The 27,152-nt window shown below is 54.6% G+C and overlaps 2 protein-coding genes across 7 annotated transcripts in view; both read right to left on the reverse strand.

Annotated features, from left to right (window-relative positions):
* TEAD3 (TEA domain transcription factor 3) overlaps positions 1 to 1,589 on the reverse strand; it is a 57,058-nt gene extending 55,469 nt beyond the window's left edge. For 2 of the 3 annotated variants that reach the window (XM_043533656.1, XM_037884964.2), the window contains exon 1: positions 1,402 to 1,587. The gene's annotated coding sequence lies outside the window, so the exon portion shown is untranslated. Of the gene's footprint in view, positions 1 to 1,401 lie in introns of all 3 variants that reach the window. The other variant, XM_043533655.1, reaches the window with a different exon arrangement.
* Positions 1,590 to 10,219: 8,630 nt separating this feature from the next.
* TULP1 (TUB like protein 1) overlaps positions 10,220 to 27,152 on the reverse strand; it is a 46,312-nt gene continuing 29,379 nt past the window's right edge. Inside the window, exons 2-13 of one of the 4 annotated variants that reach the window (XM_043533380.1) lie at positions 26,785 to 26,914; positions 26,098 to 26,247; positions 24,403 to 24,516; positions 22,958 to 23,074; positions 21,568 to 21,708; positions 20,894 to 20,991; positions 20,130 to 20,300; positions 18,014 to 18,126; positions 15,222 to 15,330; positions 14,671 to 14,769; positions 14,082 to 14,253; positions 10,220 to 11,037 (exon numbers count right to left, since the gene is read on the reverse strand). In XM_043533380.1, the coding sequence (XP_043389315.1) occupies positions 10,904 to 11,037; positions 14,082 to 14,253; positions 14,671 to 14,769; positions 15,222 to 15,330; positions 18,014 to 18,126; positions 20,130 to 20,300; positions 20,894 to 20,991; positions 21,568 to 21,708; positions 22,958 to 23,074; positions 24,403 to 24,516; positions 26,098 to 26,247; positions 26,785 to 26,914 (1,548 nt within the window). In that variant the 3' untranslated portion in view covers positions 10,220 to 10,903. The remainder of the gene's footprint in view (positions 11,038 to 14,081; positions 14,254 to 14,670; positions 14,770 to 15,221; positions 15,331 to 18,013; positions 18,127 to 20,129; positions 20,301 to 20,893; positions 20,992 to 21,567; positions 21,709 to 22,957; positions 23,075 to 24,402; positions 24,517 to 26,097; positions 26,248 to 26,784; positions 26,915 to 27,152) is intronic. The other 3 variants (XM_037885315.2, XM_043533381.1, XM_043533382.1) reach the window with 3 other exon arrangements.

Genomic DNA, 27,152 nt, shown 5'->3' on the forward strand with positions numbered 1-27,152 from the left:
CCCAAAATATTGATGTTCACGCCTGAATCCGAAATGACACCCACTATGCCCTTTCTGTGTATGCAACCTAGTTTACACAGAGTTAACCCAAACCTGCATGGTTACCTACGGAAACGCATACACAAATGAGCATGTTATTTTGGAGATTCATATAACTAAGTTTACTTTGTTTGTTACCCCAAAAAGCAAGAGTATGAAAAAATATTGCAAACCTGATGCACGGCTGAAAATTACGCATCTAATTAATGACTCGTTAGTACTGTGACTGTGTGACTAGGCACAAAGCGTGTAATACACAGCCAGCATATTATCTTCCAGTGTATGTGTGTGATATGGATGTGTTGTACATGCATATACACAATGCAGTTGCTAAAGACAGACATAATACCCTCCGGAGTCAGAAGGGGAAGCAGTTATATTTGGGGGAGCTACTGCAGCGCGTTGGAGGGAAAAGGAGGCAGTTTATATAACGCAACCTATTGGCTCTACGCACGCTATCTATGGATCATATATTGCGGGCAAGGCCTCTTTGGAACTGTAGCTCCAGCAATCACACAGTCAAAGCCCAGAGGCGCAAAGTAGAAGCAAAAATATAAATTCAAATCTATCACAGGCCATTGACTTAAAAACTTAAACTGAAGTGAGAGGCAGGCGCAGGGCAGAAAGCGAGAGCACCCGAGGGAGCGATTGGATGTTTTGAAACTGAAAACTGTTGAATTATTTGGGGTGGGGGTGGGGAGAAGAGAGAGAATCCTGGGATTTAAAAAAATAATAATCCACTAACCAGAGGGGAAATGAGCCCCTCCAGGCCGAGGGTAAACACTGAGGGGGGAGGAGGCAGCAGAGGGGGCCATGGATACAATGTCCTTCCACAACCAAAGGACTGTAACCAGCCACCCCAGCTAATAGAGAGTGAAACCCACCAGCTTCCCTGGGGAGGAGGCTCAAACCCACTGGGGGGGTGGGGAGAAGGGGCTGGGGGCAGTACCACCCCCTCATCCTCTCTAGTGTTCCAATGGGGCTGATCCCGTCCCAGGCCAGGCCCCCCCAAGCAGCTCCAGTGCCCAGGCAGAGTGGGAAGGGCTGCCCCATGGAGCTGCAGTTTCGGGGTAGGGATTGCAGGGGTGGGGGGGGCTCTTCCCCCGAACTAATCTTAGGACAGGGCCCCCCCAGGACAGGCGAGCTCAGCTGGGGGAGCGGGGGGGGGGAAGTCTTGGTGGAACAGAGAGAGATCAGCTGGGGGCGGGAGTGTGGGCCCCATGGGGGAGCCCCTCCCCACCCAGAGCGATCAGCTGGGGGGGGAGAAGAGTGTGTGGGCCCCCCCCCGGGGGGGGGCAATGGCTAGCAGCCGCCTCTCGCCTTTCAGCAAAGAAAGACCCCCCCGGGCTGGGGGGCGCTTACCTGCCCCGTGCTCCGGAGCGCTCGGCCGGCCGCGGGCGAGCTGGGGGTGCCGGAGCCGGCGGGGGTGACAGGGGCAGCAGGAATGCGGGGAGCGCGGCTGGCTCCGGAATCCGCGCAGGGAGCCAGGCGCAGGGAAGGGAAAGTTTGTGCAAGGGAGGAGCAGAAAGTTGGGAGTCAATCAGGAGGCAGCTGGGCTGGGCTGCGCCCTCCCCCTCCCTCCCTTCCTTCACATGGCCTCCAGCCCCGGCCGGCCCTCCCCCGGCCAGGGACCGGGACAGCGCCCCCCGGACCGGCTGGGCTACGGGGGTCCCCCTCTGCTGGACACGGGCTGGGATACTGGGGTTCCCCTCTGCGGGAAGGAGGGGACGGGGGTCCCCCTTGTTGGAAGGGGGGTGGGGCATGGCGGCTGGGGTATTGGGGTCCCCCTCTGCTGGAAAGGTCTGGGGTATTAGGGTCCCCCTCTGCTGGAAACGGGCTGAGATACTGGGGTTCCCTTCTGCTGGAAGGAGGGGACAGGGGTCCCCCTTGTTGGAAGGGGGGTGGGGTATTAGGGTCCCCCTCTCCTGGAAACGGGCTGGGATACTGGGGATCCCCTCTGCGGGAAGGAGGGGACGGGGTCCCCCTTGTTGGAAGGGGGGTGGGGCATGGGGGCTGGGGTATTTGGGTCCCCCTCTCCTGGAAACGGGCTGGGATACTGAGGTTCCCCTCTGCGGGAAGGAGGGGACGGGGGTCCACCTTGTTGGAAGGGGGGTGGGGCATGGGGGCTGGGGTATTAGGGTCCCCCTCTGCTGGAATTGGGCTGAGATACTGGGGTTCCCTTCTGCTGGAAGGAGGGGACGGGGTCCCCCTTGTTGGAAGGGGGCTGGGGTATTGGGGTCCCCCTCTGCTGGAAAGGGCCGGGATACTGGGGTTCCCTTCTGCTGGAAGGAGGGGGCTGGGGTATGGGGGATTGGGGTCCCCCTCTGCTGGAAAGGTCTGAGGTATTAGGGTCTCCCTCTCCTGGAAATGGGCTGAGATACTGGGGTTCCCTTCTGCTGGAAGGAGGGGACGGGGGTCCCCCTTGTTGGAAAGGGGCTGGGGTATGGGGGATTGGGGTTCCCATTTGCTGGAAAGGGCTGGGGGATTGGGGGCCCCTTGTTGGAAGTCTGCTGGAATACTGGGGTTCCCTTCTTCTGGAAGGAGGGGACGGGGGTCCCCCTTGTTGGAAGGGGGCTGGGGTATGGGGGATTGGGGTTCCCATTTGCTGGAAAGGGATGGGGGATTGGGGGCCCCCTTGTTGGAAGTCTGCTGGAATACTGGGGTTCCCCTCTGGTGGAAGGGGCTGGGCTATTGGGGCGCCCCTCTAGGGGCAGGGGAGGGGATAGGAGGATATAAGGGGTCTCCCCTCGGGGGGATCCTCTCATGCATGGGCGGTGGGGGGCAGAGACCCGCCCTGCCAGCGGGCGGGGGGCGCAGGCCTGGCCATTGCCCTGGGGCTGCAGCAGAAGAGCTCGCGCCCGCCCCCCAATCACAGCCTCGGACTGCGCTGCTGACGTCAGACCTGGCGCCGCGCCCGGCTCCAGTTCCCGGCCAGAGAGACTGGCTCGCGCCCCAGCCCACGCCTGCCCCGGGCTTACGCCAGGCCCCGCTGCTCAGCCTCCCCCGGCAGCGCCCCCTGGGGGAGCCGGCCGGGAGCGGGGGCCCAGGCCAGCTGCTCAGCGCTGGGTTCCCACTGTGCTCCCCTGACCCAGGCTTCAGGGCTGGGGGGGAGCTGAGCCCGGGGACCTCGCCCTTTCCCCGGGCATCTGCTCTGACCCCAGCCTGCTGGCCTCCCCTTGCCCTTCCTGGCTCCCCGGAGCCTTTCCCAAGAGCAGCCTTGTGCACAAGTAAATGGCACCCCAAGGTGGAACCAGACCCCAAACTCCCCCCGGTTTAGCTCCCGTCTCCCTGTCTACTTAGCTGTTGGGCCCCCTCCGCTCTTCCCCGCACACCGCTGAGGGTAAACCCCGGGAAGTTCTGGTTACCGACCCGCTTCTCATTTGGGGAACTTGGAGTTTGCTTGTTGACCGACTTTTTTTTTTACCATTACACCAGGGCAGGACACCTAGGCTTGTCTTCATGTTGTCCTCCCCTTTCCCACACGCCATCTTATTAACATACCACTCCGGACCCAGGTTTTCAAGGCGCGCTCAGGGCCGTATCGCCTAGTGCCCAGCACCCACAAATGGGGCTGGATTTTCCAGGGCCCAGCTCCCATTTAGGCACTTTAATAAAGGACCAATTTTTCAAAAGCATGCAGCAGCTCCCACCGTGGCACCGATGGGCAGATTTTTTCCAGAAAAACTCATCCCCCAGTGTGCTGGGCTCTTCTGAGAACCCGGCCACTAATTTTGGTGCCTAAATAGGAGCTCAGTTCTGTGGAAAATCTGGCCTTGGTTGCAAGTGCTGAGCACTTGGAAATACAGCCCTTGCGGTCTAGTTAGATTGTAAGGTCTATGGGGGCAGGGCTTCGGTGCTGGAACTAGGGGTGCTGGGGGCGCTGTCGCACCCCCCTGGCTTGAAGTGGTTTCCATCACATACAGGGTTTACAGATTGGTTCAATGGCTCTCAGCTATATAAATTGTTCCTAGAGCAGGGACTGTCTTTTTATTCTGTATTTGTACAACCCTTAGTATAGTGGGGTCCTGGTTCATGACTGGAGCTCTAGGCGGTACCAAAATACAAATAATAATTGTAAACGCTTTCCGTGTAGTTGGTAAAAATTCACAGTTAAATGACTGCTCACAGATTGAGCGTTTCAGGCCATGATCTCTTGTCAGTTTATAAGACTTGGGCTTTGCTTTTTAGTTTTCATTTAGAACTTGTTTTATTCGAGTGACTCAGGACTAGACAAACACTACCAAGGCCTGTTAAGCTACAGCCACCCTGCACATTCAGCAATCTAACATGATGAATAAAACAGCATCAAACTCTCCTGCCCTTGGCAGGTGCCTATTGCTAAGCATCTGGGCCAAGCAGTGTGATAAAGGCCTAATCCTGCAAAATTTAAGAACCTGAGTCATTTTGTGTATGGGAGGAGCAATGGGACTATTTGTGTGTGTAAAGTTAAACACGTGCATGAGTGATTGGGGCCTTATTTTGTTTAAAGAATCAGATTGAAACTTCTGTGTTGTTTGGATCTGCCCCTTATAGAATGAGGCAAAATTCAGATCCAGTGGTTTGATCCAGTCGTGGGTCAGAAGTCCATAATACTTGCCGCTGCTATTCCTCTTCCGCTGGTGGGAAACAGCCACTTCCATTTCCAAATTATAACATAAAAGTGAGGCAAGCAATAAAGCCATAAATAATATTTCTCTGTGCCTGGAAAGTCTGAATCTAGGCAAAACAACAAGACTAGCTACAGCATTGTAAAAATCCCAAACTTGTCCTGACTCGATTAAAAAGATTGTATTTTAAGTCAGTAACAAAACATTGGCTTCCCAGTTACTCCTGGTAGTTCATGGCAAAAAAGGAAGAGACTACTCTAATCATCCAGAAGGCCAGAGTTCAAGATTGGCTGCCAGAGGATTCCCTTCCTCTTCTAAGGATTTAAATTACAAAGTATATTAAAATAGACAAACCAGAGTAAACAAAACAAAAACACAGCCTCTAATGTTTAGCCCTGGTTAAAAGTATTGGAGTGAGATACCTGCTTGCTGAGAAACAGCATTGTCTAGTGGGGCAGGCACTAACTTGGTGCTAAGGACCCCAGAGTTCTAATCCTGCCTTTGTCACTTATCTGTTGGGTAAGTTTAGTCAATTACATCTCCTCTGTGGGCTTTTGTTTGTCTGATCTATTGAGACACTAAATTCTTCAGATCAGGGACTATGTGCATGTCCAGTGCCCAGCCCAGTGGTGCTACTCTAGCAGTAATAATCAAGTGCTTGTCCACAGACCAGGCACCACGTGAACATCCCCAAGTACAGAGTCTGAATTCCCTATGCCAGTTTAACTCCATTTGTTCCAGTGCCATTCCTCCTCATTTACACCGGTGTGAGAGAACCAGGCCTCTCCCCAACCTGCCTCGGGCTTATGGAGCTGCCACCCCTGTTCATTCATATATTTCCATGCAGTAGAATAACTCCCCATCCGTCATGTTGAACCATTAGCACAGGGAGTGCTGGATTGCATTGCGTGAGGACACTAATGCATGTAGGCCTTGTGGAACCGGGTTTAACTAGTGGCAGAAAGGGGCCTGGGCAGTGATGATTGTGAGAACAGGGGGTGGTGTGGGAGCATCACCAAAAGGGGGCAAATGAGGAGCAGGAGCCACCAGGAGAGAGGTTTGGGCAGTGCACGGGTAGAACTGAGGACCAAGATGTAGGCTGGGCAAAGTGATGAGAAAAGAGGCCTGGTCATTGTCTGTGGCCCACAGTATGCGGAGGTCGTGCAGGATCAGGACCCAGACACAGCGGCAGGCCAATCACAGCCAACTTTCGTGGTGGGCAGGCTGTGAGCATGAGGCCTTGAACTCATCCCCTCCTGCTTACTGGTAGAGCTGAAATTTGCCTGATAGGCAGAGCATCTACTGGGGACTCCAACCACAATGTTCTGGGTGACCCTGTGGCCACTGGCTAGAAGAGCAGGAGCCTTGATTAACCAGCCCTGGGAGGTAAGGCTTTACCCTACCTTAGAGTGTAATATTTTTTTTTCCATTTTCCATTGCATGCAACTGTCTTAGAGTTGTGAAACTAAAATGCATCTCCCTCCTGGTTTCCCCAGCTGCCCATGCTCTGGGCCTCTAATGGGAGGCATGCCATTAACATGGCTGAGAGTATTTCGCTTTGGGTGAAATTCAGCCCTGTGGAGGGAGTATACGCTGCCACACTTAAGACCTCCAACTAGAACTTAAGTGAGGCATAGGCCTCATGCTCGCGCTCAGCCCAGGAGCCTCGCTCAGTGTGAGCTGTAAAACCCTTTAAAAGAAAAATATTTTAGGCCTAAACTAAGTTGATAAGGTCTGTTATTTTTTGATCTTTCCCTGCAGCAAACATTCCTTTTGCCCCTCCCACCATCTTCATGCATTGGTCTTTCTTTGCATCCATCACACTCTCGATAGCACAAAACAGATGCACATTTCAACTGCTTCAACCCTTATTCTCTTCTGCTGTCTCTGGTACTAGCAGCCGGAGCAAACAAAGGACCAAGTATCTCCTGCCCTCCTAAATTGTTTTCGGTTGTTTCTTGTAGTGCAGTTGGTTTCAGTTTTGATTATTTGCAAGTGTAACCGAGTTTGAGATTACTGGTGTGTGCGTTAATTGTTGTTGGCTGCATGCATGTGTTGCTAGAATTGTGCGTGTTGAAGTAATTCTGAAAGGTGCTTGTTGTTTATACACTGTGGGGTCTGTTTTTCAGTTAGCTTTGTGTTTGCTCTCTGCGGTAGTGTTACAATAATTGTTTAGGTTGTGTTGGGCTGGTATTTGGATTAGGTAAACATATTTTTCTAGGGATCAGAGGCAATAATGGGTAAAACTGAAAAAATTCAGATGTTTGACTTGGATGGTACTCACCCCCCCCCACCCCCCAAAAAAAAACACTCTGGGGAAAGTTTTGTGCCAGGCCTTTTAATGAAACTTATAGGTGCCCCCTTTCTGATGGATCCAAATAGCACTGAACTGCTGTTCTTGGTGTATTTTGGCTCTTCGTTTTCCATCTATGCTCAGGTAATCATGAAGAGCATGAAAAAACCCACCCTCAGAAGGTATCCAGACTTCTTCCAGTCTCGGCAGAGGTTTGGTTCCAGTTTGGAATCTGGGCTGAAGGTTCTTACTTTCTACACTTTGATTATCCCTAATCAGAGGCTGCAGGCACAGAAGAACAGTGAATGTAATGGGGACAGAGCCTCTGATCTGGAACAATGCAGTCCGACCCTCTGATCTGGAACAATTGGGTCTGACCTGCCTAACGCTCCACCTTTTAAGCACACAAGAGGTCCTCAGCTCTCACAGTGTGGTTGTAGGAGATAAGTCTTGGAGGTGCCCAGGTTGCCTGGTGGTGGTAGGATGAATTATCCCCACCATCTCCTCCATGCTTAGGCCCTACCTTTTTCCTGATACAACAAGGCAACAGCTGGGGACGATCCGCTACATCCTGGTAAAGGGGGATGAGCTACAAAACTCTCTAGTGCCTCAGACAGAGGGCGGCTGATAGCAGCCCATGGACCCACTCCCCGTGAGAACATGGATGGCTGTTGCAAAAGATGACAGTTCTTTGGGAGTTCCTCTGAAGCACACCCTTTGTTTGGTTTTTTTAATAATTTGTCTTTAAAAATCAGTCATCTGGGACCACAAACATTACTATGCGTTAGTCATTCTGATTATTGCACGACCCCACATGGCACAACAGGGGTAGGAAGTCAGGGTCTGGTACCTACCTACCCCTGACAACCCACAGGGTAGGAAGGGGTGCAGTGGCTCAGTGAAGGCTGCTCTCTTCTCTGCACTGTGAGCAGTAAGGAGGTACTTTATACCCCGTTACTACACTGTGTGGCTGGGCTTACTTGGACCTGCCTCAGTGCTGGGGCCTGGATTGGATGACTTCTTGAGGTACCTTCCAGCCCTACATTTCTAAGATTCTATAATTAGCACTGGGTCATTGCCTCTCCAGATTTTCCATGGGAGATCAGAGGCCATGACCCCCGGATCCCTGCTAGTTTTGGGGCTGCAGCTCTGGTTCCCCCCCCCCCCCCAAGCGTTCATCACCACTGCCTTATTCATGAATTTGCTTGGGAGCCTTGCCATGGCAGTACAGTTGAGTTGTCACTCCACCGAGGGAGTTTATGAAAGAGAAGCAGGGATAGAGTCCCTCCCCGCCTCAGAACGATGACTGTTAAAGGAGTGGAAAGGGTGACAGCTTAACAGTTAATAGTGACTTCCTTACTGCGTCAATTTACAGAGCACCTTCCAATCCTCCTGATACACCGACCTGCATGATTCACTGACAGACAACAGTCGTCTGATGCCCCACAGCACTTGGCAGCAGTTTAGGACAGGAAGTGAAGAACAGCATGGCATCCAATCGAAGCACAAAGGAGACTGTTCAGTAGGCAAAAGCTAGTTACCCAAATTAGCCCTGGTGTCTTGGCCAAATTTCAAAACGTACCTGCTCTTCCAGAAAACACCCTGGAGAGCTGAAGTGACGAGTGGTCAGAAGGCTGGGCTGGGAGGACTTCTCAGAAAGACAAGGCAATGCCACTAATCAATACACAAGGACTGACTCAGAAGGAAGAGCGCCACGCCTTCTGAGTCATTGCCAGCACTTCCCGTAGCACCTTGCATTTCCCCCTTGAGGTCTCTTCTCCGAGTAAGGACCCAACCCAATCATGCTCAGCTTGGCAGGTGGAACCGGATCCCAGCCAGAGGTGGTGTGGCTGCAGGCTGCACTGCCTGCTAGGCAGGGAGGCTAGAACAGGGGTAGAAGTGTTTGCAATTCATATTCATCCAATAAAGGTAACTCAAGGCCCAGTCTGTCTTTTAAGAGAGTCCCCTCCCCTTAGGCATTAGGAGGGGGCTGGCTCTGAATCTCTCCTTTGTGGAGCAGCCCAGCTGCGTTTACCTTCCACCCACTTGATGCGAGGGATTTTACATTACTGTGGCCTCAGCTGGTTGCTTCAATATTTGCAGCCATTGGCAAGATTTGGACACTCAAAGCAAGTGGCGCTGGGGCCATTCTCATTCAGAAAGGCCTGTAGGGAGGGAAGGAGGGAGATGACATACACCATGCAGAGGGGATTTGGAGTTCCTCAAGGGCCGACTCCTTGGCGCGTAAGGAAAGGTTAACGACCTCGAAGCATGGACAGAGACTCAAATTGCTCAGCATTTTATGTAGCACAGCGAGTGCCCAACGGCACCTGCTCACAATGGCAGTGTTTTATATCCCGTTTGTGCTGCTATCAATGACTATGCAAGACACAGGGCAATGGAGAATCAGGCCCTGGGCGTAAGAAGCAAGGCAGGAGGGGTCAGAGCTGGGGCCATTGGGAACCAGGGTGATAGGATACAGGGAGTGGATGAGGCTGAGGGCGGGAGCTGGGAACAGGGCAGGGATCCGGTACAACACTAGAAGTCAGGTAGCAGACAGCAGGGTCCGTGGTAGCAGCAAACCAGGACTCACCTTGTTGCACAGACACCTTACTTGACAGCTTTCAGAGTAGCAGCCATGTTAGTCTGTATCCGCAGAAAGAAAAGGAGGACTTGTGGCACCTTAGAGACTAACAAATTTATTTGAGCATAAGCTTTCGTGAGCTACAGCTCACTTCATCGGATGCATTACTGTGTCTCTTTCTAGCTTAAATAGTTACTTGGCCCAATCAGGGACTCCGGAGCTTCTCCAATCAGGTCCCTGTGGGTGGTACCTTATCCTTACCCCAATACTCCAGTCATTAGTAGACCTGTCGGGGAGTGCTGGTGTTGTGGATGCGGGCCCAGATTCAGGGCCTGCAGATAGTTACAAGGGGCCACTTCCCAATGGGTGCACGGGGGAGATGGTAATGCCTAGGTTTGGAATTAGGTCCATCTCTGCTCCTACAAAATCCAGGCAAGCTCTTTACAAAGCTTGGGCCAGGTGCTGGTTAGAAGTGCCTTCACAAGTACATACCATGAACCAGCCGTGTCTGCTGCATAGCTAGAGGCCAGAGTATTGCTCTTCAAGAAATCAATACATCTTCTGCCTGGAGAGGGAGGAATCACATTGGCTGGACAGTGCGAGTGAGGGATACTTACCCTTCCATTCCCTTGCTGTACCTATTCTGGGGATAGAGAAAGCACTCTGGTCCAGCACGAAGTTCAATTTCATTTTTTTAATGAACAGAGACTTGTTACCACAGTTCTTCATTTATTGATCGTTATCATACAAAGAAAACAAATTAACTGCCTCCCACACTCCTTTGTTATTTAAATCTAATGCTACAATATATAAAACAGAATCTAAAAACCTCTAAAAAAGTACTTCCAGGACTCCGAGGAACTTCCTGAAAGGATGAAGTCAGAGTAACCATTGGGCTCATATGCTAAGTATATAGAGGGAGCAATTCTGCTTTGTGGTCTGGGACCAGTGGCCAGTTCTGAACCACCCAGAGACTCGATGGAGACAAGAGTACATGATATTCTGGTATTCTACAGTAATGATCCAACCCACTATAGCTTAAAAGAGCATCCCTGCAGTGCTTGGGGTCATCTCTTCCATCAGGGTGGAAGCTGAGGAAGACAGAACGGTGACTGTGTGATATCTGACCTGCTACACCCTAATCGGTAGATACATATTTGCATTTAACGACTCCACTTGGTCCCCTTCAGCACCACTGTCCAGGTGTGCACAGGTAACGTTAGTAATACCAGTCCAGCTGTTATTCACATCTGCAGAGTGATTCACGGGTTCTCGATTGTCAGCACAGATCCCCATATTGTAGGCAAACCCCTGTCTAGCTCAGCCCCTCCGACTGGCCTAGGCTCAGGACAGCTCAGGGACGTAGGGCTCCCAGGTGTGTTATTCACAGGCCAGCTTCCCATCAAAGCTGGACAGGGCAATGGCGAAAGCCTGCACGGCGCACATGGGATAGTTGTAGTCCATGGTGAAAGCGTCGTCCGCCACGCGGCCGAACTGCATCACAATGTAGTCAGCTGAAAGAGAGGAGATAAGAGGCCACCAGGGCAAACATGCACACAAACAGGTTCCTGGGCTGGTCCGAGTGCCAAGGGTCAAAGCCCCACACCCTCGACTCAGCCGGGCAGCCAGAACTCTGGCTTAGGAGACTGCCCAAGGCTACGCAGTCTCTAGCAGAGGCCAGAACAGAATTCAGATCTCCAGTGGCCTGGTCCCTCCCAGTCACTTTGAACCTTGTGAGCCGCATCAGTTTCCCCATCGGTGACCCAGGGATAACTAAACGGGTTGAGAGGCTTGATTCATTAATGCATGTGAAACCTTTGAGATCCCTGACTAGGAGGAGGCACCAGATGAAGTGCTCCTCTATACCATCCGGAAAACCCACGACGAAGTCCATCTGGTGACATTTCCAGCTCAGTTTTTCAGATCCCAGAGGCTGAAGTCATACCCCTAGGGATCTGAATGCCCAGGGGCTCAGTTTGAACCCAACCTCTGCAGTCTGTCCATCGAAGGTGACCTTCCAAAGAAGCAATGCCGCTTGCGTCATGTCTCCGCGTTTGAGTGTGTGGGCCCTGCACCTGCTGCCAGCTCCCAGGCGGTGGCTGAGCGAAGCACCGCGCCATGGGGGACTGAAAGGCCTCGGGGCTCTCACTCAAATGTCAAACGCAGCAGAGCAGGAGGGGGCTGAGCAGGGTGGAGGCAGAGCTCAGCCACTTGCCTGACAATAAGCGTTGCTATTTAATCAGCAGAACCAGCCCTGCCCCTCTCAGCGCCGCTCCCTTACTGATAGGGTAAGAGACCACAGGAGCCCCAAACACTGCCTCTCCCAAGGGGAAACTGATCCCTTGCTAGAATTCCTGACCTGACCATTCTCAGCACTGCAGTGACACTCCCCCAGCCCACAGCCTCTCCCGTGGCTTCCTTTTGTTACAACAGCGAGGGTGACAGGAAATCTGTAAAAATAACCGGGAGGCCCCCTGACAGGTTCTTTCTGTCCTGTAATCCAACACTCTGGACACAAACGTCCCCTGATTGGACTGGACAGGTGACAGGCAGAAGAGTCTCTCACTGCTTTGCACACTTCATAAAGCCGCTGAGCTGCCCTCGCTCAGATATTCGCAGGTGGTCTCTGCCTTAAGTCTGGGGCACAGGGTGGGTGGAGCCCGACAGCCCCCAAGCAGTCAGCTGTCTGAACTTCGAACCCTCTGACTGATCCTCAGAGACCTTCCAAATCCAGCCAACTCATGAAGCCAACCAAGTAAAATGTCACTCTGTCTCCAGCATCAGCCGAGTTGGAAAGGAGCCAACACAGGATTGTTTCGCCCTCTGGGTGAGACTCCCCAGCCCCGGAGCAGAGGCTGTACGAGGTCTGTGGATTGCTGAACTCCCACTTATGCCCAGGGGCCAGAATTTTCAAAGAGTCTCATCACACCCCCCGACTTGGGGCCAGGTTTCCCAAAGAGCCCAGCTCCCCAAAGCTGATCACCTAGCTTGACCTCCGGCAAAGCACAGGCCCCCGAGAACTGCCCCAAATCATTCTTCCCTCTATGGTCGTACATGGGATGCGGGGAGTTCAGATGCCATGGATTCAAAACCAGCCACAAAAGGGGCCCATGTAACACTGGTGTAAGCAGGCGCTCAGCTATTGGCATCGGTGGGAGCTGGGCTTGCTTACACCAGGGTTGGATTTGGTCTGTGATCCTTCCCGGGCTCTACCCTTTGCTTATCGAATGGGTTTCGGTGCGGGGTGCTCACTGCCTCTCCTGTCCCCCTTCCCCCAGCTCAGGGCCTGGGCCCAGCGGGCCCAGGTTGGGGCGACCTGCTCCTGGAGCTGTCCCCATCAGTGGGGCCCCCACCAGGAATGGCCAGCGGCACCGACAGCCTGGGTGGGGATTTCTGGACAGCTTCGTCCTAGGGTCTTATCCTAGTTATTCATCCAGTGACCAGCAGCGAGAAACTGAGCCAGGAGCCCTTGTTTAAAGGCCAGGAGGGGAAAAGTTTCCTTGCAGCTCGAACCACGCCCAGGGAAGGTTCCAGGCTCAAGCTGCACGAGCCAGGCTGGGGAACGGCAGAACTTGGGCAGGCTCCCCCGTCCACCAGACCCACGTAGCCCCAGTCCCCTCGCACAACCTGCCTGGCCCTCTGGCTCCCCCTGGTGCTCCACTCCAGCACGATCCACACGGAGCACGAATTTGGCCCACCATGGGCACAGAGCTATGAGTAGCAAGGCTCTTCAGGGGTACCATTCTGCTTGGACAATGGGCCAAACGCTCCCTCGGAGCAGGTTCCTTGCAGAGCGTAGCCCCTTATTTAAAGTGAGATTATGGTCCGGAAACTCACACCCGGACTCCTCTCAGATCAAATGGACTGCAAGCTTCCAAGCGGGAGCAGGACCTCTCCAGGGGCAAATCCCACCACTCAGCCTGCTGGGACCGTTCCTTCTCCCCCGCTGTAAAGATTCTGCCCCCACCACGGGCTGCCTGACTCTCCGGCTGATGCCTGAAGCTGACAGACTCAGCTGACCCTCCGGGGTGGTGCTGGCTTTGAAGGGCCGTCAGGAGCGGAAACTCGCTTTGGCTCAGATGCTGCCTACGCCCAGGGAGCAGAAAGGGCGAATGAAGTGACCGTGCTCAGTAAGCTGCGTGCCCAGCACCGGAGCTGCCACGTCAGTAACGTGCGAGCCCCGGAGCAGGGCGCCAGGACTGTGCTCCGGGGACAGACCTCAGCAGCCCACCTCCTGACCTCAGCGTGAAAAGCTGCCGAGGACACCACATCCTCCACAGGCTCCCAGCTCCTGTCTGGTGCCAATTCAAGGCCCAGATCAGCTTTCCCTTCATATCCCAGGGACACAGCTACTCTGCCCTGGGATAATGCTGCTCACAATGACCAGACTGAAGCTCACAAGCACAAAACCTAAGCCGGAGAGATGGCGTGAGAGCCCTCCTGACTGACAACCCCCACCCCGTCTTGCCATAGCTTGCTCAGGGAATCGCCTGTGTCTCGCACTCTGCTCCCTGACCGGGGAATTGACCTTGCATGGTGACTCTCCCTATGGACTTACGATCGTTGCTGTGCACGATCTGGAAGTTCTTGACGGAGGCATGGGTGACTCTGCCATGGAAGTTCAGGACGTAAGACTGGGTCTCGTCATTCCATACCGGGGCCTTGTTGTGCAGCTCGATCAGGTTGTCCATGTTCTTGTTCTGCCATCTCGTAAGCAGCCCGTCGTTATCCTGGGACCAGCGAGAAAACACGCTCAGGAGACAGCACGAGAAAGGCGTGCGCGAGTCTTTCTACCCCTGCGAATATTTCCCAGGGTGTGCAGGGTCTGGATGAGGCTGTGTACGATGTTTGCACACCCGTGTACTCCTCCCGACATCAAGGGGAGCTGGCCACAGAGATCCAAGGCGGTATATGGTCCCATGTGTGCATCTGGGCACTTGTCTGGACCTTCCATGCCCTTTTAAATCGTCTCCATGCTGTAGGCTTCTGCCATTCTGTTCTAGTTCTTATACCGTGCCTGTCCCCGTGGCATCTGAGTGCCTGGGTGGGGAACTACCACCTCCCTTAGGGATTGCTAAGAAGTGGGCTATGCCACGGAGGAAAGCGGGGGCCTGCTCCCAGCATTGCTGGCTGGTGCGCCAACTTACGTTTCGGGGCCGGATTGGCACCCGCTCATTGTCCGAATTCATTCCAGGGACGATCACGGTCATCTTCCGGGGTCCTTTGAACCCTAAAACGTTTGTCTCCTGAAACACAAACCCCAGCGGTCTCCTCAGTACGTCACCGGAGGCTCACGCATGCCGAACAGGGAGAACAAACATCCCACTCAGGACTTAGCAGCTCTTTCCTGACCCACTGGTACCAGGAGCGCGCGTCCGGGACTCCCTATTGTGACCTGGATACGCAGTGCTCCACACTGCCCTGCCTCCCATCCAGATGTGCACGCAGCACAGCTGGGATGTGTGTACGGAGAGGCTCGTCCTGCCGCCGCCCAGGCCGTGCCTGCCCGGTGGATCAACCTCTGCTCTCCAGGACAGGAGGCAGGACAGCCGCGTTTACTGGCAGTGAATCCGGGAATCTCTCAGTCTGGCACAGACTGCAGCGGGCACAGGAGTCTGAGTAGCCACTGTGGGATGCTGCCCAGCGAGCGCGGTTCTCTACCAGGGGAAGGTGGAAGGAGCCTATGTCTGTTACTTACATACACGACGGCTGACAGCTCCTGTCGCACGTTTGACCAGTCGGCGTTCGCTCTGTCGGGGTTCACACCATTATCAAACACGGTAAACTTAGTCCCCATTAAGTTGGATCTACAACAAAAGACAGAAATCGGGCTGAGGACCTGGGGGAGGGGGGTGTATGTGGCACCGTCACCCCTCTCCTGATCCTCTATTTGTCCTTCCTTAGGTTACCCTCTGTGCTGCTCTGAAAGGGGTCTCCAGGGCACCAGGGTATCTCAGCAGATGCCCCCCAGCAGCACAATCAAAGGGAGGAAACAGGAGGGAACGTGGGGTCTTTGGAGTGGTCCCCAAAGCCCAGATCTCTGCGCAGGGAGCGAGAGGAGCAGCTCTCCTCCACCAGAGTCTGTCAAGGACAGTCACTTACTGACAAGCACCTGATTAATGGGGAGGTGGGAGGGGCATGGGCTGTATCCTGCATAGGGAACAACCTGCACCAGGCCCAGCTCTGTACAGCCACATGAGACTCCAAGGCATGGAAGAGCTTCCTCCAGACCCAGCTGCCCCTTGCACACAGCTCCCCTGATCCATCGCACCCTTCAGTTTGCCTTGCACATTTGTGTAGATTGCTGGCATTCCCCCGGATAGCCAAGTGGGGCTGGATCTAGGCACAGAGGAGACTTGGGGGTCCCAATCCCACCGTGCTTCCCAATGACCCTTTTCACCAATGCAGCAACCAAGCAGGTCTCCTAACTGCAAATGCACCCTGGATTCCTTTACACCAGGATTGTCGTGCTTTGAGGGGCATTGTGGGTAAGATTCTGGATAGGCGCCTGCTACACACAACTGAGCAGAAACATACACTCTGCAGCGGGAGAATAGCATGTCTCAGACACTGGTCAGTTTGTGGGTGACTCCCGTGGCCCCTGCACTAGTCCTGCTACACCCCCATATAAGTGGGGGCTTGTGTGCGCGCTGGTTTAACTTAAAAGGGTTTAAACAAGGGATGCAAAGTCTCATGTCGACCCTCGTAAAGGGGTTTAAACTGGTTCTCTCTGTAACTTGCACCTGCAAAGTTACTCACTCATGCTACCTCGATGTGAGACGACGGGTTTGCATTGACCGAAGAGAGTCCACACACAGTGTTGCGCTGGTATAACGAAACCTGTTTGCAATCACACCTTTAGGTAAACTGGTGCAACTCTGCACGCAGAGCAGGTCTTGGCTCCCTGGGCAGCTCTGTGCTTAGCCTACGCTTGAGGTAGCCAGCCTCCGCTAGTCACCGAATTGCACTGAGCTAATATCCTGTCATTTATGGGTGCTCGCAGGGTGGAACCTGTCTCTGAACTGCCATACACACAGCTGCCTCCCACCCCCTGCTCCAACAGACCACAGCGAACTCCCCTGGCCCGCAGCGAAGGCTGCTGGGACGTGCAGGACTCCTCCCTGCTGAAAGCAGGGTCAAGAGGCGACCTCTCTCCCCTTCAGAAAGAACCAGACGAGCCAGTTCTCCCCTCCCTGCCCCCCAGCGCCAGTCCGGAAGCCAGATCTAGTCACAGGAGGCTCCAGTTCCAGCCAGAAAAGCTGTGACCCCCAGCTGCAAAGTCAGAAGGACTCAACTGGGCCGCAGTGGGAAGCAGCAACCTAGACAACACGTGCACCCTCTTCGGCTCCTCATTGTGTTTCCAAGCAGCTGCCAATCTTGGGTCCCCTCCCTCCAAGAGTTGTCTTTTGGGAGGCTGAACTGTGTGGGACTCATTCCTCCACCTGAGGGATTCAGTGCAAGCCCCGTTCCCCCTGCCCCATGTCCATGGGGGACATGTTCTCCCCACGTCACCCATCGAAGGACCAGTTTCCACCCTACGTGCGGTATCAGTGCAGGGCCTGCACTGTAGATAGTAAGCCAACCAGCCCGAATGGAGCTGGGGGGGAAGCTGAATGGTGCAGTGTGGGCCACATCTCCATGTAGGAAGGGGGGTACGTACATGGGGAAACTACACCTGAGCCTGGGAAGTGAGGGAAGCAGGGGTGGAAGGATCACCCCTTGCCCACTGTTTCCTGATAGCTTTTAGACATCAATTTAGTGCCAGTGAAAGGAGCCAGATGGACAGTCCTGGAGTCCTCCCTGTATCCCTGTAGCAGGGACAGACCAGAGAGGGACAGGGCTGGCTGCTCTCACGCTGCACCCACCAGGGGCCCATCCTGTTCAGGACGGACCCCTCTGGGGCTGAGATAAGAGTTCAGTCTCAATGGCCCAGACCACCCCTGGATGCTCCGCCGAGGCTGCCAGCCAGGGGGCTGATTAGTGTCAAGTATGAAGGCATTTTTCATGATGTGAACAACTGTCCATGGGGAACACGATTGGGACCCACCAAATCACTGCCTGCAGCCTACCCAACAGCCCTCGGTTGGTGACCACTTGCACTCATTACCGACCAGGATGGGATCCGAACCCGTGACCCATCCCTCCCAACATGGGCTGTCAAGTTCTGTCTGGAGGGAAGGGCCCGGGAGCCCTCCACTCGCCACAGAGCATTCACTTCACCATGCAGCAGCGTTTGCTAAACCAGGGTTTTACCCAATCCCAGCAGACGGGGCTTCAGAGCCGCAGGAACAGGAGAATGCAGGAAATCGCCCAGGCAGCAGGAGACCTAGGCTGGCATGATTCCAGCCATACAGGGCAGACGCTGCAATATAGCAGGTATTCTCACTTCACTCCCTGGCACGGTCACCTGCTGAGAAATTGCTCTGGACTCATGGAAATGGGAGGCGGGACAGGACTCCGTTTTGCCTGGTGCCACAGCTTTTCTCATACCTCAACTTCCCAATGAAGTTCTCTCCGCCTCGGGACAAATCAGTGGGATCAATGGAAATCAGGTAGTTTGAGGTCTTGCTCTTTTTCCGCTTCCGACCAGCCAGCAGGAACACCTGTCGGAGACGGGAAGGAAGGGGCGGGATTACAGGAGCTGAGCGGGGGTTGCTCAATTGTTGCAACTCATGGTAAGTAGGACTGAAGCCACACACCTTGAAGAACTTCTACCTGGCTCAAAACACACTCAAGCTGCTTACTAACAGGCTGCTGGGAATACAGCACGTGGTGCATGACCTCCCTAGTAAATACAGAGCTCAGTACAAGGCCACTGTCCTGATATGCAAAGCCCTCTTGGCGACCTGCCTTAGCTACCATAGAGATCGCATGTCTCCAGGACCACCACCGTCTGCGACGGTTGCCTTCCCTGGAACAATGAAACACCACACAGGAGAAGCTCGGAGTGCTCTGCAGGAGGCAGCTTTCCCAGGAGCTGGGCCTAGACCCACTGACACAAGAGATGGGAACGACTAGGGAGCTCACCATGTTCCAGACTAACTGCTAGACTCATGTCTGGGACTTAGATTTCCATGGATCCTTACCTTCCTTTGGGGGGGGTCTTTTTAAAGTCTCTGGGGATGGTGATTCTAGGCCTGTTGGACATTCTGGCTTGTGCAATAGGACACGCTCATGAGGGCCAGTCTTGTGACATTTACGTGACCCACATTGCAGCAGAACAAGATACAAGAGGAGAGGGTGGCAGCCCAATGTCACCGGGCTGTGATTGTGATGACATCTTATGGCTCTCCCAAATGGAGACACTCTCAAAGACACTGGTTACGCGGTGACCCTGCCTGGGGAGTTCGGTTCTGTGCCGGGCCTTGTATTCACACACTGGGTATGTCTACGCTGCAAATTAAAACCCATGGTGCAGAGTCTCAGAGCCCGGGTCAATTGACTTGGGCTCTCAGGATATGTCTACACAGGGTATGCGAGGTGGGAGGGCCCCAAAGTCTACATAGCAATGGGACAGCCCCGCATCCCGAGCCCAAGTCACCTGGCCAGCCACGGGTTTTTCTTTGCAGTTTGGACGTACCCCCTGTGGCGAGGGCTTTCTAACTGCACCTGCTGAGCGACAGAATCGCACTGGATGTGAAGAGCCTGGGGTATCTCCCAAGGGGGACTGTGGGAATATGGACGGAAGGGAACAGATCCATCAGCAGACGAATGCATTTCAAATCGCAAACTGCAGCCCTACTCCAGAAGCAGCGTGAAAACTGCACCACTGAATCAGCATCACCATTGGAAATGGGGCATCAGCTCCTGGGAGGGGTGCACCTTCAGGAAGACACAGTGGGCCTGAACTGAACAGGAGCGTTGACAGTCACCCTTCTCCCAGCAGTACGCAGGCACAGCTACATGGCTGCCGCATGGGTCCGTGACACTGCTCTCAGGCTGCAGCAAAGAGGGGAAACCACCATGGAATATCAGGAGGCAGAGATGGGAAAGACTCATTGGGACAAACTCAGCCTTGGTGTAACTCCAGTGATGGCAATGGGCTTACGCCCGGGATGGTTCTGACCCGTTAGGCCATTGTTCATCTCTATAGTACTTTGTCCAGCTTTAAGTGTCCCGACCAGCTCTACTCAGGAATTCTCCAACAAAACGTTTTTCGCGCCTGAGCAAAGGTTGGTTTCAACCAATCTCCCGATTCGAAGAACGTTTGAAACCTCCTTAAGCTGCCAGGACGGCTGGTTCCACAGGTCCAGAACAAAACCTTTCACTTTACGATTCAAAATGACATTCCCTTTCGACATCTCTGTCAATTCAACTGACACCAGGTTAAAAACCAAGTTACAAGATCCGAGTGGAAGTGAAACATTTCGAACTTCGTGAAAAGGAACACTTTGATGGATGCTGGCTGAGATGATCATTGGCTCACCGCGTTTTCTGAGATGGGGACTTTTTGCCTCATTTCAGGGTGGGAAAAATTGTGCAAAAACTCTCACGGGGCAGGAAAACCATTCCCCACTGAGCTCTCACCCTGAGTGAGGGGTTTGCCCCGATCCCTGGGAGGCATACTCCACAGTCTAATAGGCTGGGACCTCATTTCACTGCTTGCCTTTTTCTCATTGTCCAGGTGCAGGTAATATGTAGGGTAGAGGCCCCGGTCCATCCCCTTCTTGTCTCGAGTGACCCGACACTTGATGGTCACCCCCTGAGGGGCCGGCCGCAGCACAAAGTCCTCCAGGTTGTCCACTTCGATGACAGGGGACGGTGGTCTCTCCTCCTTCTGTGGCCCAGCCGGCACCCAGGATGGAAAGGGGAGAAGGCTTTAGGGAGGGCTTGTTTCAGGCACATGCCGCTCTAGGGCTTTCCGGAAAGAAAGCGTTAGCAGCCAGAAACACACCCACCGCCAAGTGTTGTGTGCCCAGACGTATCTCGCTCTGGCACTTTCCTTTCCCTTCCAGTCACAAAGCTGCTCCCTGGGCCATATTCCTCATCTCCCCTGGGTCTGGCCAGTCAAGTGCCAGGCTCCTCAGCATCTCCCTTCTCTGAACTCAGTCCCCCCAGCCACTGCGGGAACCTGCCGGGGCGACCCCCTCCCCCTGGCCACTGCAGGAACCTGCCAGGGCGACCCCCTCCTCCCAGCTGTTGTGGGAACCTGCCGGGAGCCCTTTAGGGAGCCCCACCCTCCATTCTTTCTGTGGCCCTGCTCTGTGAGATGGGCTTCCTGCCCATCCTCCCGTCCTCCTTCAGCATTAACACCAGAAAGCTCCTGCGACTGCCCCTGGATTTGGCTCCGGGTCTGCCGTACCCCAGGGGTGAGGGAGCTTGTGAGGAAACCCCTGTTCCCAGTGCTGGCCATTAGCCCCGGCCTTTTACCTTCTTGGACTTCTTCCCTTTCCCTTTCTTATTGGAGTTCTTCTGAGGGCTTTCCGAGGCCTCTCCCTCGCTCCCCTCCCTGGCGGCTTTGGGGAGAGCTGCAGACAGAAATGCGCACAATGGGCATCGCCCGCTTTGCTGCCCAGAAGCGGCCCAGACCCCATCAGCCCAGCTCCGCCGGCATCGCAGCGGGATGGCGGGGAGGAGCTGAGCGCGCTGGCAGGTGGAGGGCACCGGTGGATTGATTGCCCCCCGGGAGCAGAGCACGTGGAACAGCAGGCCCGCACAGCCAACCGGCAGCGGCAGGCCATGACTGAAGCAATGTGATGGGTACCCTGCTAGCAAAGGGAGGGCAAGGGGATCCTAACTCGGTCACATTGAGCTGCTGGCCTGGACAAGCAGCCACTGGGGCATTTGTACACGAGGCAAGTCAACGGACGTGGCCGATTCCACTAGTTAAAGTAGCCAGCAGGGAGCAACACATTCTCCTCCTCTAGAGCCCAAATATATGACCCACAATAATACCCCCACCTGGTGAAGATGGAAGAGTTTGTAACCCCAGGGGTCCAGTATCTGCCCATGTGCTGCCCTGCTGCTGGCCCTGAGCAATGGGACTTGTACCCGTCTGTGCCCAGAGCCTGCCATGGTGCACCCCCAGCTCAGGGAGCACCCACCTTTCTTTTTGGTCTTCTTCTCTTTGTGGCTGTCGCCTCCCGCCTGGAACATGGAAGCTGTGTCCTTTTTCGTGTTGGGTTTGATTGGCTTGGTGCTGGAATCGGAGTCGTCTTCTGCCTCACTGTTCGTGAGAGCTGGGGCTATGGGGGGAGACACGCGCACAGAGGAATCAGTCAAGAGAGGACTACGGATGCCTGTGCTAACGCTCGTGCCTTTCGTCTGAGAATCTCAAAGCCATCGAGAGACGCTGAAGATGGAGCCCGTATGCATCTGTCATGACAAGGGAATATTTCGCTCAGGAGAATGGAGTTACTCAGGGTGGGTTTTGGTCAAGATCTGGCTGGCGGCAGTCAAAAAAGCGACCAGAATGTTGGGAATCATTAAGAAAGGGGTAGATAATAAGACAGAAATATCATGTTGCCTCTCTATAAATCCATGGTACGCCCACATCTTGAATACTGCGTGCAGATGTGGTCGCCCCATCTCAAAAAAGATATATTGGAATTGGAAAAGGTTCAGAAAAGGGCAACAAAAACCATTAGGGGTTTAGAACAGCTTCCGTATGAGGAGAGATTAATAAGACTGGGACTTTTCAGCTTGGAAAAGAGACGGCTAAGGAGGGATATGATTGAGGTCTATAAAATCATGACTGGTGTAGAGAAAGTAGATAAGGAAGTGTTGTTTACTCCTTCTCATAACACAAGAACTAGGGGTCACCAAATGAAATTAATAGACAGCAGGTTTAAAACAACAAAAGGAAGTATTTCTTCACACAACGCACAGTCAACCTGTGGAACTCCTTGCCAGAGGATGTTGTGAAGGCCAAGACTATAACAGGGTTCAAAAAAGAACTAGATAAATTCATGGAGGATAGGTCCATCAATGGCTATTAGCCAGGATGAGCAGGGATGGTGTCCCTCGCCTCTGTTTGCCAGAAGCTGGGAATGGGCGACAGGGGATGGATCATTTGATGATTCCCTGTTCTGTTCATTCCCTCTGGAGCACTTGGCACTGGCCACTGTGGGAAGACAGGATGCTGGGTTGGATGGACCTTTGGTCTGACTCAGTATGGAAATTCTTATGTTCTTATGTAACACCTTCATTCTTCGGAGACGTGCCATGGGTCTATTACTGATCGCATGGGCCTCATCCAAACGTCGTACAGCCACATGCCAGGGGAACCGGGTCAGCACTGAGGCAGGGCAGGGCGCTTCCCCTGCTGAAGCATCACCAGAGTTCCTGGGAGGTCTCTCATCCAAGTACTGACCACCCAGCCCTAGCCATATCCCAAGGGCTCCTGTGGTACCAGTGGTGACTCCTTGTGCGCCCTTTGTTGATGACGAGAGCTCTGGGGACCCAGGGGATGTATGGGCAGTTGTCGCCCTTCACCTTTCTTTTTGCCTTTTCTCTCCTTCTTGTCCCCGCTCACTTGGAACATGGACGTCGGCTCCTTCTTCATGGGCTTGGCAGCTCTGGGCTTGGCATCGCAATCACTTTTGTCTCCTACTGGGAGGGAGAAAGGAGGAGGGAGAAAGAGGGCAGAAGCAGGGAGGGCGGAGGGAATAGTGAGGGGTAAGTGATGGGGCGGGGGGGGGGGGGAGAGAGAGAGAGAGAGAACAGGGAGGAGTGGGGACAAGCCCAGGAGCAAGGAGGAGGAATGGGGGAAAAGCCAGGTGTGTTGAGGGGAGAGCGCAAGGGGCAGGGAGGAGATGAGAGAGAGAAGGGGTACACAGGCATGTAACTTTGGGGCCTCTGGAGACGCAGACACAGGAGAGCCCCAGCCCTCTGCTGCCCTCCTCCCTCAGCCACTTCCCTGGAGGCTTGGGGCCTCAGCTGGCCAGTGGTCCCTGTTCATTCCCAGCCTGGGTGTTAACTGCTCAGTCCTGCTGACTTCCCTAATAACCACCCATTGCAACTCACCACCTCTCGCTGGTGCTTCCCTCAGGCCAGCCCCGAGCCAGGGCTCTGCCTGGATCCGAGCTGCCCTCTCCATGCCCTGCCTGCGTCCCAGGCCCCCATCTCCTGCTCTCTAGCAGTGTGTGTCCCATAACACCCAGCCTGAGCCTGCTCCACTGACCCAGGGGGGAGAGAGATTCCCTGTTGGCCCCTCCGGGAGAAGGCTAATTGGAAGACAATGCTGAGAACACCCTGCCAGCAGAGGGGCTCTCCCTCAGCCATACGCTGGCGGGGAACTCGGACTCGGGCTCTGGCTGGGAGAAGCGAATCCCCTGTGGTTAAGCCTCAAGGGTGCTTGATTGGAAAGAGCCTCGTCCGCCCCGCCATGCACGGCGGTGGATCCTCAGGCTTCGGAAGCTCAGTTCTGCGAAGGACTCTGAATGCCGAGGTCCATCTGACTCCCGGGCTGTCCGCTTACAAGGCGGAGACATCCCGAAGCCAGGCAAAGAAACACCAGCTCAAGCCCAGCTGCCTCGGTTGACAGGGAAATGGAAATATGCAGCAAAAGGATCCTTCCACGCCTGTCCCCTTGGGCATTTCCTGGAGAGGGACTCTGATGTACACACATAGATCCCCAGAGACAGAGGGTACCTCACCTGGCCTTGCCTCAACATAGCATCTGAGCACCTCACGCCCTTTGACCGGGCGGGCTGTGGTCCCCATCGCACAGAACAGGGACTGAGGCTCGTAAAGGGGGAGTGACTTACCCAAGGTCACACCCGGAGTCTGCGGGGGAGCAGGGAATTGACCCAGCTCCCCCAAGTCCTAGTCTAGCACCCTCACCGCTGAAGCATCCTTCCTCTCACTCACACAGCAGGGTTCACTCCCAGGGTTCACCTCCACATGCCAGCCCTTTCTCCGGGGCTCCAGCTGCTGACCTTTCAGCTTGGGTTTTCTCTCCCTGCTTTCTCCAGCTGGGATTTCTTTGGGGAGCTTCTTTTTTGGCTTCTTCGGCGGGTCATCGTTCTCCGCCTCCTCCTCCTCAGAGTCCTCTGGAAGTTTGGGGGTGGGGGGGCGCAGAGAGGGGATGAAAAGAAGATTAAAGAAAAAGGGACACCGCCACATTACGACGGCTCCGCCTGCCCTGTTTAGAGGAACTTTCTCCACTGCTGGGGACTAGCCTGGGGCCCACTGGACCTGGACCTACCCATTGCCGTATGTCAGCCATTGCTTACACCTCACCCATCCAGTGTCTGGGAGTCTAGTCCGTGCTGGGGCTCAAACCAAATTTGATCATGAATCCTGGAAAACTGGTTTCTAACCAGCTTGGCCAGCCAGTGTAAATGGGATCAATCCGGTGAGAAGAAAGCTTAAATGTGTGCTTAAAAGCCTACGTAGGAATCTCCAGTCCGGAGGGCTGCTCTGACTTCACTGGGCCCCCGCTGGGAACTCCCCCGTCCCCAAGTCAAACCGCTTTGAGAACCAGTTTGGGCAGCCTGGAGCGTGGCCTCCACTACACCAGCTGAACCAGTTTCAAACCTGGTTGGAAATGCTGGGGTGTAGATCAGGGCTTTTTACCCTAGGAGTTTACCCCATAGGAAATAGTAGGTTAGAAAATAAAGGCCACTGTATTTGTGTGCAGGAGAGCGAGAGTTTGGGGTTGCAGAGGGCGTGTGGTACAAGGCTGCCACCTAGTGACTGTCTTGCCTCCTGGGCTTTTCCTAGGAGTCTGTGTAATACACGCTTCCCATGGGGAGTCCTTTCCTCTATCCCTCGCCTTCTCCCTCCCTCCCCAGGAGAGAGGGTCACAAGGAATGGAGCCATTGCCCATAGACACCCACCCTGGTGGGTCAGGGCGGGTGAAATATTTGTCCGGAAAATGGACCTTGTATGCATGAGAGGACAGGCATTAGAATGGGGTCGAAAACTGCAGCAGCCATCTGCCCATTCTGTGCAGCTGTCCTCTGAAAGCAGATACGGGTGTTACTCACCCTACGTGGGAGCTGGGGGACTCTCTCAGGACACGTCCTTTCATTGCCTTTTAGGGGTGGAGGGGGGGGTGTCGGTTCTCCAGCGGTGCTAAGAGTGTTTTCAGGAAGGCTTTCAGATGGGTTTGGATCGAAAGTGCACAGCACATGTGGGAGGGCTGGGTTTGGACTGGGGCGCATGGTGCTGTTGTGGGTTTGGATGGAGATTGTGTTGCAGTGTGATTTTTGGATTGTGGGATACGAGCAGAGCTGTGTGCTGGATTGTGTGAGTGAGTGAGAGAGGGGACTGCATCTGCATGGCGTAGCTGTGTTTGGATCAGGTCCTGCATGCAGGGCAGTGTGTTGGATTGGGAGCACGATGCGAGTGTACGAGGGTTGTGTTTGGCCAGGGATGCGTGGCGTAGCTGTTTTTGGATTGCTGTGATGCGAGGGTGCATTGTGGCGTGCATGCCTGGCTGTTGTGTTTGGGCTGCCAGTGTAAAGCAAGTGTAATATGGCTGGATTGTGACACGGGCAGGAGCCTGTGGCCTGTATGCTGGTGTGTGGCTGGTCATGGCTGTGTGCTAGGATTGGGTGTGGTGGGCGTGAGGGTCTGCAGCATGCATTAGAGACCTCCTGGGCGGAAGGGGCCCAATGCCTTCTTACCTTGCTTCTTTTTTGAGGCTTTGGCCACACTGAAATGCGACGTGGGACTTTCCTTCTTCTTCCTGGGCTCTTTGGTGGATTTGGGGTAGGGCTGCTTCTCGCTCTCTTCCTCCAGTTTCTCCTCCTTCTTCTTCCTCAGTTTCCTGACAGCTGCATGTGGAGAGAGTGGCCAGAGTGAGGACAGAAACACGGACCGGGACAGGCGGGGAGCTGGCAGTGGGAGTGGAAGGGCACATGCTCTGTGTGGTGGGGTTTGGAATGAAGTCAGACTCCATTTACCCCATAGCACACTGGCGGAGGGGAGAAGTGGATGGGGGTGCGTCTCGCCGGGGAAGGATGTAGGGGGGCCGTTTGTCTCTGGGAGGCCATGGAAGTGAGGCCCCCCCAGCTGGGATTCTTGAGTCCTAGTCCCAGCGTGGGCACAGGCATAGAGAGATGGCCTGTGCCTTGTTCTGGGGACAAACCCAGGGCTTTGCTGGCTGCCCCTGTGCTGCTGGAGAGAAGGAGAGAGGCTGGAAGCCGGCACAGAAGGGTAAGTGGTTCAGTGAATGCACAGCCCAGAGGGCAGCAGGTGGGGGCTGCAGTTGGATGTGTGATTCAGAACCCTCCCCTATTTATTATCACCCCATCCGCAGCTCCCAGGGGCTGCCTGTCCCCGGCTGTGGCCGAGCCGCTCGCGTCTCTTACTCTGAGAGGGGGCACTGGGCTCCTCTGCGGGGCTCGGATCGTCCAACTTTTTCACTTTCGATTTCTTGGGCTTGGCTTCCAGCGTGGGCTCCTGGTGCTTCTTTTTCTGCTTCTGCCCTGGCAGGAGGCGCTGGATGGAGGGACACGTCATTTACAGGCGTACAAAAGACCCAGTAACAGAGCCCCGGCCCTGGAGACCCTACGGTCCACAGGCAGGATTCTGTGCAACCCACTGCAGTACAGAACATGCACGAGGGGGCCAGCACCCCTCTGCATGGGGGTGCAGTCTGCATAACTGGAACGCTTCCCGGGACAAGTGGGTCTCCACCGAGCCTCAGAGAGGAGGGGCAGGGCGATAGGAGGACATG

Source organism: Chelonia mydas, chromosome 21 (assembly GCF_015237465.2).
Source record: "Chelonia mydas isolate rCheMyd1 chromosome 21, rCheMyd1.pri.v2, whole genome shotgun sequence".
NCBI lineage: Eukaryota > Metazoa > Chordata > Testudines > Cheloniidae > Chelonia > Chelonia mydas.